General features: G+C 45.0%; 1 protein-coding gene across 8 annotated transcripts in view; it reads left to right on the forward strand.

The window, feature by feature from the left end:
- Positions 1 to 11,794: 11,794 nt before the first annotated feature.
- CNKSR2 (connector enhancer of kinase suppressor of Ras 2) overlaps positions 11,795 to 13,709 on the forward strand; it is a 146,723-nt gene continuing 144,808 nt past the window's right edge. For 7 of the 8 annotated variants that reach the window (XM_088668692.1, XM_035115478.3, XM_088668693.1 and 4 more), the window contains exon 1: positions 11,796 to 12,864. In XM_088668692.1, coding sequence (XP_088524818.1) covers positions 12,801 to 12,864 — 64 coding nt within the window. In that variant the 5' untranslated portion in view covers positions 11,796 to 12,800. Of the gene's footprint in view, positions 12,865 to 13,709 lie in introns of all 8 variants that reach the window. The other variant, XM_088668696.1, reaches the window with a different exon arrangement.

The raw sequence follows: 13,709 nt of genomic DNA on the forward strand, positions 1-13,709 counted from the left end.
CGAAGGTTCAAGGAACAAGAAGCAAGGCGAAGGTCCAAGGAGCAAGGAGCAAGGCGAAGGTCCAAGGAGCAAGGAGCAAGGCAAAGGTCCAAGGGTCAAGAAGCAAGGCGAAGGTCCAAGGAACAAGCAGCAAGGCAAGGGTCCAAGGAGCAAGGCTCAAGACGTCGGCAAGGCAAGGGTCCACGGAGCAAGGATCAAGATGTCGGCAAGGCAAGGGTCCATGGAGCAAGGATCAAGACGTCGGCAAGGCAAGGGTCCACGGAGCAAGGATCAAGACGTCGGCAAGACAAGGGTCCAAGGAGCAAGGATCAAGACGTCGGCAAGGCAAGGGTCCAAGGAGCAAGGATCAAGAGGCCAGATGCAACCAGGCAGGGATAGCGTTGCTGTGGCAAAGAGCTGAAGGGAAATGCTGAGCTTTTATCCCTCCCAGCTCCTGCCACCAGGTGCAGTGAGATAACAAGTGGCCTCACCTGAGAGACTACTCCTTGCCTCTCCAGCACAAGCTGAGGTCTCCCTTGCTTCTCCAGCACAAGCTGAGGCATGCCCCAGTCCTGCAAAGCACTACAGGCCCCAGAGCCTGACTCCTGCACATACTCCTGACAGCACCAGTCTGTACAGGTGTTGAGCTGAAAGTGGATGCACAACACCTCAGGAATGAGCATACCCACAGGGGTGTAGGAAGATAGGGGCGGTGGGGGCGGGGCGCCCCGGGCGGCGCGATTACAGGGGCAGCATCGCGGCTGCCCGCCACGCCCCAAAACACACGTCACGCCCCCAAAACACGCACCCCGCCCCTGCACACGGCGCACCCCACCCCCAAAATATGCCCCAGAACACGCGCCTGCTCTCCGCCCCTGGTGGCAGAGCATGAAGCTCCGCCACTGCATACCCACAAACCAGCATATGATCTTCCTTAGTGGTTGTGCATAGATCTGTGTCTACTGGGTATAGTGTTTTTTACTGCAGCCTCTATCCCTAAAATGTGTGAGGGAAAACTTCTGAAACTGTTTCTTGCTTTCCAAGTTAGTTGCTTGCTTATCTCACTACAACCCCCACCCCGAATGTATGTTTGGTTCATGTGTATGAAGGGGAAATACTCACAACTCAGCATTTCATTATACAGTATGTGGCTTGTTCATCTTTGTTGCAGTGCTAATGTATTGTGAGTTGGACATCATGATCAAATACATGAGCAACAAGACATGGAAACACTTCATTATCAGAATTGTATAATTACGAGGGCTGGACAGTTCTGATACAATCATCAATGACTGTGGGGAACAGCTCTCTCTTCTCTCTCTCTCTCTCTTCCCCACCCCTCTTCTTTCATCTTGTGGTTTGGAATTGTTTATATTTGTATCACAGACCTACTTTTAACGCAAACGTCATTTTCCAGCACATTTCCAGTAGAAACTATTACTAGTAGAAAACTGCATTTTCCATTGCGAATCAGCAGGGTTTTTTTTTGCTGTACCTAGGCAGAAGAAAGCACTTTGTGTCAGGTTGTGCTCCCCCCCCCACTTGCCTCAAAAGTCTATCCAGGTTTAGCTAGAACTGAGCTACATCAATTTGTCTCATCAGATGGTACAACCAACAGTACAGGCTGAAGACACGAGGCTGCCACCTTTGTGAAACTCAGTAGGTTTGGATGTAGCCAGTGCTCCACCTGAGATGGTTCACTCCATCTTCCTGTCTGATTATGTCGAGTGGTGCGCTAGCATCCTAGGGCCAGTCCGATGGCTTTGCCAAGGCACTCCTCAGCATAGCTGCCAAGTTATCCCTTTTTTACAGGGATTTTCCCTTATGCTGAATAGGCTTCCTCGCGAGAAAAGCGAAAACTTGGCAGCTATGCTCCTCAGACGACTCCTTCTTCTTTGGCCTTCTTTCATAATTACACACACACACACACACACACACACACACACACACACACACACACACATATGTGGCATTGGTGAAACTGATCTGGATTTCATCTTGCTTTTCCTGCTTCAGAATGGAGTGGGGATCACTGGTGGTGGAAATGGATTATGGCAGATAGAAACAAGAAGGTGCAATCCGGCTATTGAACTATGCCATGACCAAGAGACATGAGAGAAAATGGTGGGTTGCAGATTGGTGTGCTTCAAATGCAACCCTGTGAGCATGCTGCTGTAATGACTGGAGGCATGGGACACAGCATCCTGCTTCTCTGTCTCCTGGCCCCACATCTCTCCAGCCCCCTCTTCTGCCTCAGTCTGAACTGTTCTTTGCCCCTGACACTTCCTGCTCACTAAACCTTGTTACACTCCCTGCGTAGGACCCTTCCTCCCTGCAGTCTGCTCTTCCTCCCTCTTTTCCCTCTGGCCACTAATTGTCATCCCATAGCCAATCTGCTGGCTCTGAGATGTCTTCCCGTGGGTACTCCCTTGGGGGTTCCCAAACTGGTGCCTGCCACCGCTCCTCTGCATCCAGCCAGTCGATGACAGATTATGGTTGCAGGGTCCAGATTGGTTCATGTGGGGAGAAGCGGTCCTTGCGGTATTGTGGTCTTGAGCTGTTTAAGGCTTTATAGATCATAGCCAGCCAATGAATGAGTGTGGAATCTTGTTGTTAATGGCTCAAGGCTCTGGAAGCTAACCATGACATTTTGTATTGCTGGCAATAGATAGAACGAAGTATAACCATAACGAGATAGAGTAGAATTGAGATACCCTTCAAAAGGAATATTGCCTCACTATTTTGCAGAGAATAATGATGTGTGTTAATGACTTGCAGACTCAGCCTTACAACTTCTGTCACGTCTGGCCAATTTATTTTATTGAGATCAAACAAACATCAAAGTTATTTCTAAGGCCTCAAGTACACAATTGCCCCATTCATTGTCACTAATAGGCTGTGTTTTATGTTTTCTCAAAGTGCTAGCAAGGTATTTGGAAACTATACTTAAACTTTATACTAAAAAACAAACAAAATCAATTTCTTTGCTGTATAGGGAAAAGTACATTAAAAATAATTTATGCTACATGTTTAACCCCCCCCCCCTGTGAAAATCATTTAAGAAAAGATGGGCTTCATGCAACAACACTGAGGTAGGCTATTGAGCTTGCATTGGCAGAGAGGTGCTATTTGTATTATTTTACTAGGGCTTCATGGATGCATGTAAAATGGATGAGTCCCCTGTATTCAGCCTAATTGCCTAATAGAGGCCTCCACCTGTGAAGTCTTGACATAGCAGATGCTGTGATGAGAATCTATTAAGCTATATTGGCTGCTGAAAATCTTGGATCTGATACAATAAACAAACAATAGAAAAATAATTTTGCTTTATTGCATCCAGGTTGCTCAGCTCTCCCCAGTTTAATGGGATGCCATCAAGTACAAAGTCTCATTAAATCTAATGGTTTAATTCTGATCTCACAGAAGTTTGAATGTCATCAGCTTCTATAAAACTCTTTACAGCAACTGTGTTTTCGCAGCAAGACATACAGCAACATGGGATCTAATACAATATAACTGCAATTAGACTGCCAGTTCTGTTCAAACAGCCAGAACCTCAAAACACCTGTGAAGGCAGGATTCATTTTCTGCAGAGCATGTGTACGCTCATTTAGTGATAAATGTAAGGCTGTAATAAATTCCTTACATCAATCTGAACAGATCTGCATCACGATTACCCTCTTCCTTAAAGCATACGTTGTACTAGAAAGGAACAGAGATTTCAAATAAAGTTGCTTGCAGCAATGGATGCATCTCCATGATTCATTACTTGTGTGAAGAAGTGGCTAATGCAGTTCAAAGCAATTTAAATCTTACAAGAGAACACAGACATACACACAAACTTCAGATTTTCAACACACATACTCCAACCCTTTACTTACTTTTATTAAACTCTACACACACTATGCTTTTAGAGCAGGGATGCTAATCAACTAAGCTTTACTCATAGTAAACCCATGGAAATTAATAGGCTTAATTTAGTCATGTCCATTTTTTTTAATTAACCATGTTTAGACATTGAACCTGAATATTCAAATGATTTTTTTATTTTTTAAAGAAAAACACCCTTAAAGCTTTGGTGTCCCTATCCTTGTTAAGTTCCCAGTTTTTTTTTCTTTTTTTTTGAGTTTTAAAAACAAGTTTATTAATCAATTTAAAACTTTACATAAAACAAAAGCACATATAGTAATGGTACAACTCAAATATTTCCAATCTTACAAGTCATACTCATTTCCTATATCTATGTAAATAAGAACCCCCCTCCCCCCTCCCATCCTCCCTGTTCCCCCCCTTCCCCTTTCCTTTCCTACTATTTTCCCTACCGTCTCCTCTCCCAGTTTTTATTACATTTTAAGTTCTGGACTCATTCTTCCTAGCAGCAATTTTGCATCTTGTCATAGTGACATGAAAATGTACCATAATTAGTGCTGTGATTTAAATAATACAGCAGACATGGATACATATATGGCTATCTTTACACAGAATGCATAATTTCCTTGGGATTTTTAGAAAACTTATTGGACATTTGTATATAAATGTGCTCTTATCAAGAATGTAGAGGCAAAAATGAACCTACCTCCACCTCCACTCTTTTTTTGTTCCCTTGAAAGAAAGTATAGCTTCACATGCTGTTTATGTGGGTTTTTCCTCAATGAATTTACCTTTCAGGGTGATGTCATTTTGAATAAACACTGCATTTAACACAGTGAGAGTCAGAAATTTGCAAGATTTCTTTTTATACTTGCTGGTAATGTGGATCACGCTCTCTCCTTGGAAATGCAAAAAGGTACACGAGGGCTAAATTATAGTCTACATTTTAGAATCAGTGACAGAGGACTGGGAAGTATGGTAAAGACATATGGTAATTGGTGATATTGACAGTGATGTGCTAAGGTTAGCCAAGTATGTATACAGAAGTCCAGCTTTTCTGCTGTTCAGGAAGGAGATCTTTTGATTTATCTGCAGCTTGGGCCCTATGTTCTCAAAGTGTGAGTGGAACCAATGTATTAGGTGGGTATCAGCACTATTTGAATGATCCACTGTTTGGAATGACCCAAACAAGGGTTGTGTTCCTCTCTAGATCCGAGACTTTGAGCTAGAATTCTAACAGCAGCTGCTAGAGCCTTCATTTCTTGTCTTTTGGGCCAGTTCCCAGAACAGCCAGGTGGATCATATCACCAAACAAGGGCATTAGAAGGCCCAGAAGTGAGAGATCACTCCTGCTAAAATCATTTTGAATGTCTATTTATACCAATCCAGAGATCCTCATGGACAGCAGTGAAAAGGATAATACTGTGCACAAGAATCTTCTCATGTTTTATTATAAAACAGATCATTGGTGCAATATTGTGAGGAAGGCATCCAGAAAGCTGGAGTAGGTTTAAAAATCAGATCTGAGTTTGAAAAGCCTATCAGCACTACCTAGCCTTAGACCTTACTTTGGCCCTGTTCATCCAGGCATGGCTTAAGACTATGGGTGGAATCCAATGTATCACTAAGTGAATGTCCCGTCAGCACAAGAATTTCTGCTTGCACAGAACAATATTCTCCCCCTTTCCCGCACCCCCCAAAGTTTGTTCTAGGTGCTCCCAGTCCCCTGGAGCAGATTTGGGGAGGGTGTGGGCAGAGGAGAGGGGGAAAGTCCTGTTGTACAAGTAGAAACCCTTCTGCTGATGGGATAGGTTTGTTGAATATCACCCAGTGTTATCTGATGTGACTTTCTGATTAACTACATCAATAATCATTATCATTGGTCCCTGCTCAACCTACATCATTGGACTTTTACCCTCGACTTTCAACACCCTTGACTTTCAGCATTGAGACCCTGTTGGATCAACTGGTTGCTATTGCCACAACCTACAGTCACTAACCTCTCTCTTGCCAGGATTTTTAGTTTTACCTTACAGCATCTGAAAGAGGAAGATGAAGGGGGAAGAGACAAAGCAGCAGGGTAGGACACTAAGTGCCTGAACTGGATTTTTAAAAGATGCAACAATGATTTTTATGTTGACAATGGCCAACCGAGTAAGATTTCTGCATTCTTTATTTCTGTATTGAAATCCTATACAAAAGAAAAAAGAAAAAAAAGATTTTCCCCATTTGAGGCAAATCTCACTTCTTTTTAAAAAAAATCTACTTAAAATGATATAATTTTGCAAAAAGTGGTTGAAGTCTTTGAAATGGCTGAACATCTTAATCTTATGCAGAGTTAGGATGATCTCTAAACTCGCCGAAATCAATAGACTTGATTGTACCAAGCTCTGCTTAGGAAAGTCCTCTTAATCTCTTAATAGCCTTAATGAAACCCTACATGTTTTCAATTATTAACAAATTTATGGAGGCCAATGATTTGTGTTTCAGATTATACAGCAGGAGCACGGTTAAAATGTTATCATGATTAAAAGATTCAACTGACATGCACGTTTACAACTCACTATATTTTCTTCTATTTAAGATATATAGCCAAAAAGACAATCTTTGTTAAAGAAATATTGTTGTCAAGTAAAAGAACTTTGCATATCAAATGACGAACAGTTGTCATCCATTTCCCCCTCCGATTCAGAACATAATTTGTTTGGTCAAACCTATGTTTTCTCCAGCTTCTACCACACCACAGATGAAAATATGAAACTGCACCCTTCCCATATACAAGACAAAGGAAAGAAAAGCTAAAATGGCAGAGCAACATCTGATTCTTCAGACGTTGTGGGTGGAGTGAGCTGTCTGAACTGTAACAGGCGCTGCATGCCAGGCGAGGTGGGTAGATGCATAGCTGTTTCTCCTCCTCTCCTGGTTTTGATCTTCCCTTCCTTTGATGAATTTAGACCCACTTCATACATTTACAAAGAAATCCTATTAGCGATCAAAAGATTTCCAATGGTGCTGACTTAACTCTCCCATGTTGAGGAGGTGCTTTTTAAAATAATAATAATAATAATCCAGTGAAATCATAGCACAATTGTACACAGAAACAAAACAAGCAGAATAACCAAATATGTCTACATTTCGTTTTCAAAAGCTGATCTACAGTGTTAACAGTTAGCTTAGTCCTAAACTGCCTAAGCCAGTGATGGGGAACCTTCAAACCATGGACCTAATATGGCTATTTTGGGTGAACCGCACTTGCCTTTTTTGTGCTTGACATCATGTTTTTGAAATATCAAGTGTTATATACATACTTGTAATTGAATGAATGAATGAATGAATGTCTGGTGTCACTTGTCAAAGTAACCCATGGAGGCTTGGCCACTTCTGAATCTGGTCCTCTGGCCAAATCCTATTGCCCAAATTGATTGCAATGGGCTTCAGTACATCTTACACTGCATAGAGAGGCCTGCATTTCAACTTTTGATTTTTGCTTTGTTTTTCTACCGTATATCTGAAAACAATGAAACTATGTTTATCATTTGCAACACAAATAAGTATGTCCAGATTTATTAGCGCTGATTTCTTTTGTAAATGTAAAGCAGAACACATGGTAAGATAATGAATAAATTTCAATTTCAACAAATGTATTTTTCCATTTGGCCAGGATATCATCAGTGTCAGTTTTTGCCATAAATGTGGCCATGAGAATGCAAAGGAGCCGTATCAGTTTACAGAGGAAAAATGTGCAGCTGTGCTCATTTGTTGGATGGGATATAACTGTCTTCCCTTAAGGAAGTGCTTCTGTTTTGAAGATGCTGCACTTAAAAGAGAAGAGCATTTCCCCCCAAGATGGAATAGAACAGTCTTCCTTCAGGGATATGCTTCTATTTCAAGAATGCTGCACATTCCCAGCAGTCCAGAAGCAATGCATTTTATGCATTTGCACTACCCTGCAATGATGGACACTGAAACTGGCTAGTTGCAAGCTGAGAAGCTTCTGATACCGGTACTTTGCCCTGAGACTACTGTGTTTCAGTCTCTTTCCAAATTTCCTCTTTATACAGTGTGAATTTCTCAAGTAATAGAGTACACGTAGTTCCATCCTCTAAAAGCAAGGGTAGGGGAGCAAAACACAAACATAGTTAAACCTCCCCTCCATAGCAAGATAACATCACCATGCCAGTACAGTTTTCTATTGCCATTCATTAAATAGCAAAATCATGCTATTGGTATATAGGGCATTTATAGGACTCATGAGACATTAAATCCACAACCCCCTACCCCCGATAACAAAAGAAACAGTAAGCTAAAGAACTGGTAGCTTGCTGTCTTTCCAGCATGCCTAAAAGCTGTCTTCAGGGCAGCTGCTCCAACTTGCATAGTGGTAGGGCTGGCCCTAAGCCATCTGGCTATGGCTTAGGGATGTACGGACAAACTATACAGAATTTTCCTGCCCGAAAATCTGTTGCTAAAATATTAGGCTCTTTATTTTCTTTTTAGGTCATCTTGCATAGATATACACATAGTATTTTTCTATCCTCTTTATATCAAAATGTTGAGCAGAAAACATGAGTCATATGTATTAACAGTTACATTTTGTTCTGGGCTAATCCCACTTCTCAACTTTAAGTAAGAAAAGATTAAGAGAAGAAATGGTGGCATGTACTCAATTATCAGCAGCCATTTCTAATTCCTGTACAGTACAAACATACCTAACTTTTCACACAGGAACAGAGCTAAAAACTAACTAACAGTTGACCAAAATAGTTGTTGTACAACCATACAAGGGACGGGGTGCAATTCACATTACACAATCTACCACTGTCTATATTTTATTTTCGAGATGGTGTGATGATCATACCGGTACATAATCTCATACAAGAGGTAAAAATCCTTACACACTTGTTTTGGGACAGAATTCTCTTACCAATATCTTACCAAGTGATGAATTTTCACCATTGCACCCAGGCATAGAATCCCTCACTTGCCTTGGTAATTTTATCAGCTAATTTATTTATTGTGCTGGAGGAGACTCTTGAGAGTCCCATGGACTGCAAGAAGATCAAACCTATCCATTCTTCAGGAAATCAGCCCTGGAAGGACAGATCATGAAGCTGAGGCTCCAATACTTTGGCCACCTCATGAGAAGACAAGACTCCCTGGAAAAGACCCTGATGTTGGGAAAGATGGAGGGCACTAGGAGAAGGGGACGACAGAGGATGAGATGGTTGGACAGTGTTCTCGAAACTACGAACATGAGTTTGACTAAACTGCAAACTGAGTTTGACTAAACGACAAAACAACAACAACAACAATTTATTTCAGCAGAACCTAAATCTGCCTCCTCTCCAATTCTGCCTTGGGATTCTTTCCACTTTAACAGTACTATCATGTGTACGGGTAAATGTTATATTTAAAATACAAAATAAGAAGGGGAGAAAATGTTCCATGTTATTTTCTGGGCAATATAAACCTATATTAACATTCTAGCAGAACAGCAATTATTCTTCACACACATCTGAAGGCAGTCCTGTTTAGGGAAGCTTTAAATGTTCAATAGATTATTGTATTTTAATATTTTGTTGGAAGCCGCCCAGAGTGGCTGGGGTATAAACAAACAAACAAACAATTTTGTCATTAATTTAGCTAAAGGCACCTGCTTTATTATTTATAACATATAAACATAAACAATAAATATATATATATAAGCCACAATGGGTATATATATAAGCCACTGAAACAACTTAATTGTTACTTAAGGCTCATTGCCTTCACAAAGATTGGCAGCACAACTCTCTGCATGTTTACTCAGGAGTCAAGTCTACTGCTGTCAGTGGGAATTATTATCAACTAGTATCATGAAGCCCGTTAAAATAACGGGTGCTTGAGCAGACCTGTTGCTCTAGCAACCTTGGGGACATGCACAGAGCTGATGAAGCGGCGGGTCTGCGCTCCAAATCCCAACGGATAGAACTGACCCGATGGGGTGGGAGTTAGGAGAAGGCCTTTCTTTCTTTCCTCCTCCACCGAGGCCAGCAAGCGGCCTTACGAATTCCCTTCCCGGACCTCCTACCTCAGCCCGGCTCGAGCACCGCAGCGGCCTGCCCGCCTCATTCTCTCTCCCGCCGGGGTCGCTCCTCGCCGCCAAACCGCGTCCTGAGGAGGCCAGGCCTGCCTCTCCCATCAGGGCCTACAAAGAAGAAGAAGCAGCGCCCAGCGAAGGGGAACTGGCTCGTCTCCCTGCCGGGCCGAGCGGACACCAAGCTCCTCTCTCTGAAGTGTCTCTGCGCTCCAAGTCCCAACGGCTGTCCGTGGGGCACATGTGCAGTAGCGCAATCCCACAGACACACGGACTGGACGCAGAGACACTTGCATATTATTATATAGGATTAGTCACAAGAACCTTCAGCTGAAGAGTGGCCACCATTTTTTCCTGATGTTTCTGACCTGAACCCAAATGTTGATAATAAAAACATGATAATTTATCAGCCTAGAACAGGCACCCCCAAACTTCGGCCCTCCAGATATTTTGGACTACAATTCCCATCTTCCCCGACCACTGGTCCTGTTAGCTAGGGATCATGGGAGTTGTAGGCCAAAACATCTGGAGGGCCACAGTTTGGAGATGCCTGGCCTAGAAGTTAGGTCAGGCATCCCCAAACATTGGCCCTCCATATGTTTTGGACTACAGTTCCCATCATCCCTGACCACTGGTCCTCTTAACTAGGGATCATGGAAGTTGTAGGCCAAAACATCTGGAGGGCCAATGTTTGGGGATGCCTGAGTTAGGTCCTAGCTTTGCTCCTCACAGTGGAGGCCACCTTGGTGCTTCTTGACATACGGGGCTAAAAGTAGCCGGTGCTGTATTTTCTGCATTGCCTTCTAAAATGCCTCAATAGCCATACATTGTGTGAAGAATGAGGAAGAGCAGTGATTAGGATAGGTGAGAGAATGTCACCTTTCTGTATCATCCCATAACTGTATTTGCATTTATAAGGCCCGTTTTTCTGCCCTGTGTGCTCTCTTTCTCTTCTCATCACCTTTCTCACATTTTGTTCTCCCTGTAAGCTATTACTGGGCCTCGTTTACTTCTCCCAGCAACTGACCTTTTCACCCTCTGCTTTGCCACTCCACCCTTCCTACCTCTTTCTTTGCAAACCACTGTAGCATCTCCCTCTGTTGCTGCAGCAGCCTTGCAACTTATCCAAGTCTCAGCTCTGAACTTTCGTAACCTTCATGCTTACCCAGACCACCTTCAATTACTATCGGTTTCACCCTTCACTGCCCCATCTTCCTTCATCCTTGATCAAACCTTATCTTATCCTTTATCTTTGATCCTATGTGAACACTTACAGGAGTCAATTTCACAAAATCGATGAGGCTTACTTCTGCATAAATGCATTTTTTGACCAGGGAAGCTCAAACGCCCATGAATCCTGTAGACTTTTCAATAAGCAATGCAATTCAGTGATCTGTATAGCACCTGGCATGCTGCTGGAACTGAATTATTGTTGAATAATAGCAATAAGGCCTGTCCAAAAAGCTATTCCCCTCCCAGAGGGCCACACATGTCCTGTTCTTAATACAGGGAAAGATATGACTCCTGGAATCAGAGCAATTCAAAGATAACAACATTTATTGTTCTCTGCCATCCATCATATACTGTACTTTGAGCAGCCAAATAAGGAAATAACCATTCCTTTGGAGGTCCATTTATTCTGACAGCCTCCAAATGCTGATCTAAAGTATGTGAAATAGAATCATCATAATAAAAAATGATGTTCCTATTCCCCTCCCCACTCTGAGCCAAGGGCTTTTCTCAGAAATTACCTTCCTAGCCCACACAGAAATACCTAATCCGCTCTCCGCGCAGCCACCCCCACCTCGCTGGATTTCCTCCCCCTCAGTAATGTATGCATCATAACCTCATGGTAATTCCCTCCTCCGTTCCCCAGGGAAGAGCTTTAAAGTCAGGAAACGCTGGAGGGATAAGCAGGCGCCTCGCTCCGCCGAATGCAGCCAGGCAGGTGCCGCTGCACCTACCGCCGAGGCCTCGCGCTGCTTGGGAGCAGGGAGTCTTCGCGCGCTCCTCCCCCCTCCCCGCGGAAGGGGATGCGCGCGCGCGCTCTTTCGCTCCCTTTCACTCCCTCGGACTCCATAGCAGCACGAGGAGGGCATCTCTCCGGGCGCTCGAACCCCCGCTTGCAAGTCCCACATGCAGCCCCCTCCCCAGGGCGCTCAGGGGGCCGCTTGACTTCAGATATTTTCGGCTCTGAGCTCTCGTCATTTCCGCCAGTGTGAGAACGGTGGGGGCTGCGAGAGGAGAGTGAGAGAGAGACAGAGAAAGAGAAAGAAAACGCGCGGCAAGCGTGCAGCTCCGCGAGGGAACAGCTCTGGGAACAAACGCGGCGAGAGAGCGGGGCTCCCGGCGTCGCTGCTGCTGCTGCCACCGCCGCCGCTCCATTAAGCCTTGGCGCCCTCAGTGCTCGGAGCAGCGCCGGACAACGTCCCCCAGCATCCTGGAGTGGCAGCCGCCGCCTCTCGCCCGCAGGTCAGAGGGGGCGGCAGGCAGGAGGCGTCGGAGCGTGCGGGAGCAGCAGCCCTCTTCTCCCGCTCCCTGCTGAGGAGGCAACATGAACTGAAAGCCCCCAGAGGCGCCGATACGCACACGCGCTCGCTCGCGCGCCACACCGACCCGCTCTCACACAAGCGAGAGGAGACGAGCCGCGAGAGGAAGGCAAGGATTTTTTCCCCCCAGGCAGCCTCGCTGCTGCTGCTGCTGCCTCCTTCGCTCTCCGGCGTTTTGCGCCTTAGCCGGCAAGAAGCTGAAATACGACCCCCCCCCCAAAAAAAACCCCAACTCCACCGCGGCTCCTAGGCCAGCCGGACCCGCCACCCGCCTTTCTTTTCGCGGTTCCAGAGGAGGAGACACCACTTCTCGCAAAGTTTTCCCCATGGCGCTCATTATGGAACCTGTCAGTAAATGGACCCCGAGCCAAGTGGTGGACTGGATGAAAGGTAAAGAGCGAGCCCGGAGCTCGGGGGCGGTGGGGGCGGGAGGTGGCTGGGTACCCCCCGGCCTCCCCTCCCGCTGAGGGAACAGCGTGGCTTGTTTTGCCCTCGCATGTTTGAGAGTCGTGGGTTGGAGAGTTGAATGTTGGAAAAGCTGGCTGGATGTCTTAAGCAGGTTCTCGACGTTAGACACAGAGACTGCAGCTCGGCTCGAGCTAGCTTTGTGGGTTTGCCATTCGTTTTTATGTTTTGATTTTACTCCGTATCCCCATGGACTCGAGGCGCCGCTTGGCAGGTGCTGTTTGCTGTCTCGCGGGGCGAATGGAGGAAGGCACCCACCGCGCCTTCCCAGCCTCATCTCGCGCTTTCGTGTTGCCCTAGGCAGAGGCTCCGCTGCTTACTGCAGGCTAACTTAGGTGGCCTCCAGTGGAGCGCCCGGACATCTACTTCTGACCTCATCCGAGGCATGCAGTTGCCTCGATCTTCTAGCCTCCCATTCATTTACGGTACTCCAGTTCTTGGGCAGTCAGGATACCGACCCCTCGTTCCCCCGGTTAGGCGACGAGCCGAGATTGAAGTGGTTTAAAAACAAAACAAAAAACTTTCAGCAAAGATAGAGTTAAAGCCCCGATCGCCAGACGGAATAGCAATTTAAACAACAACAACCCAAGGAGGTTAATTTGGAAAAGGGCGTTTAATAAGCATAGTACTGTAAAATACTCTGTGGCTGTTTGTAAATATGCCTTCCATTTGGAGCACTTGGCGAAATGCGAGCCAGCGACCCAGAATGACGAAGAGGCCATCTCGAACTGTGGAGGAATGCTAAAACAATCCTGGCCATGGGGCGAGGG

Source organism: Zootoca vivipara, chromosome 4 (genome assembly GCF_965207765.1).
Source record: "Zootoca vivipara chromosome 4, rZooViv2.hap1.1, whole genome shotgun sequence".
NCBI lineage: Eukaryota > Metazoa > Chordata > Lepidosauria > Squamata > Lacertidae > Zootoca > Zootoca vivipara.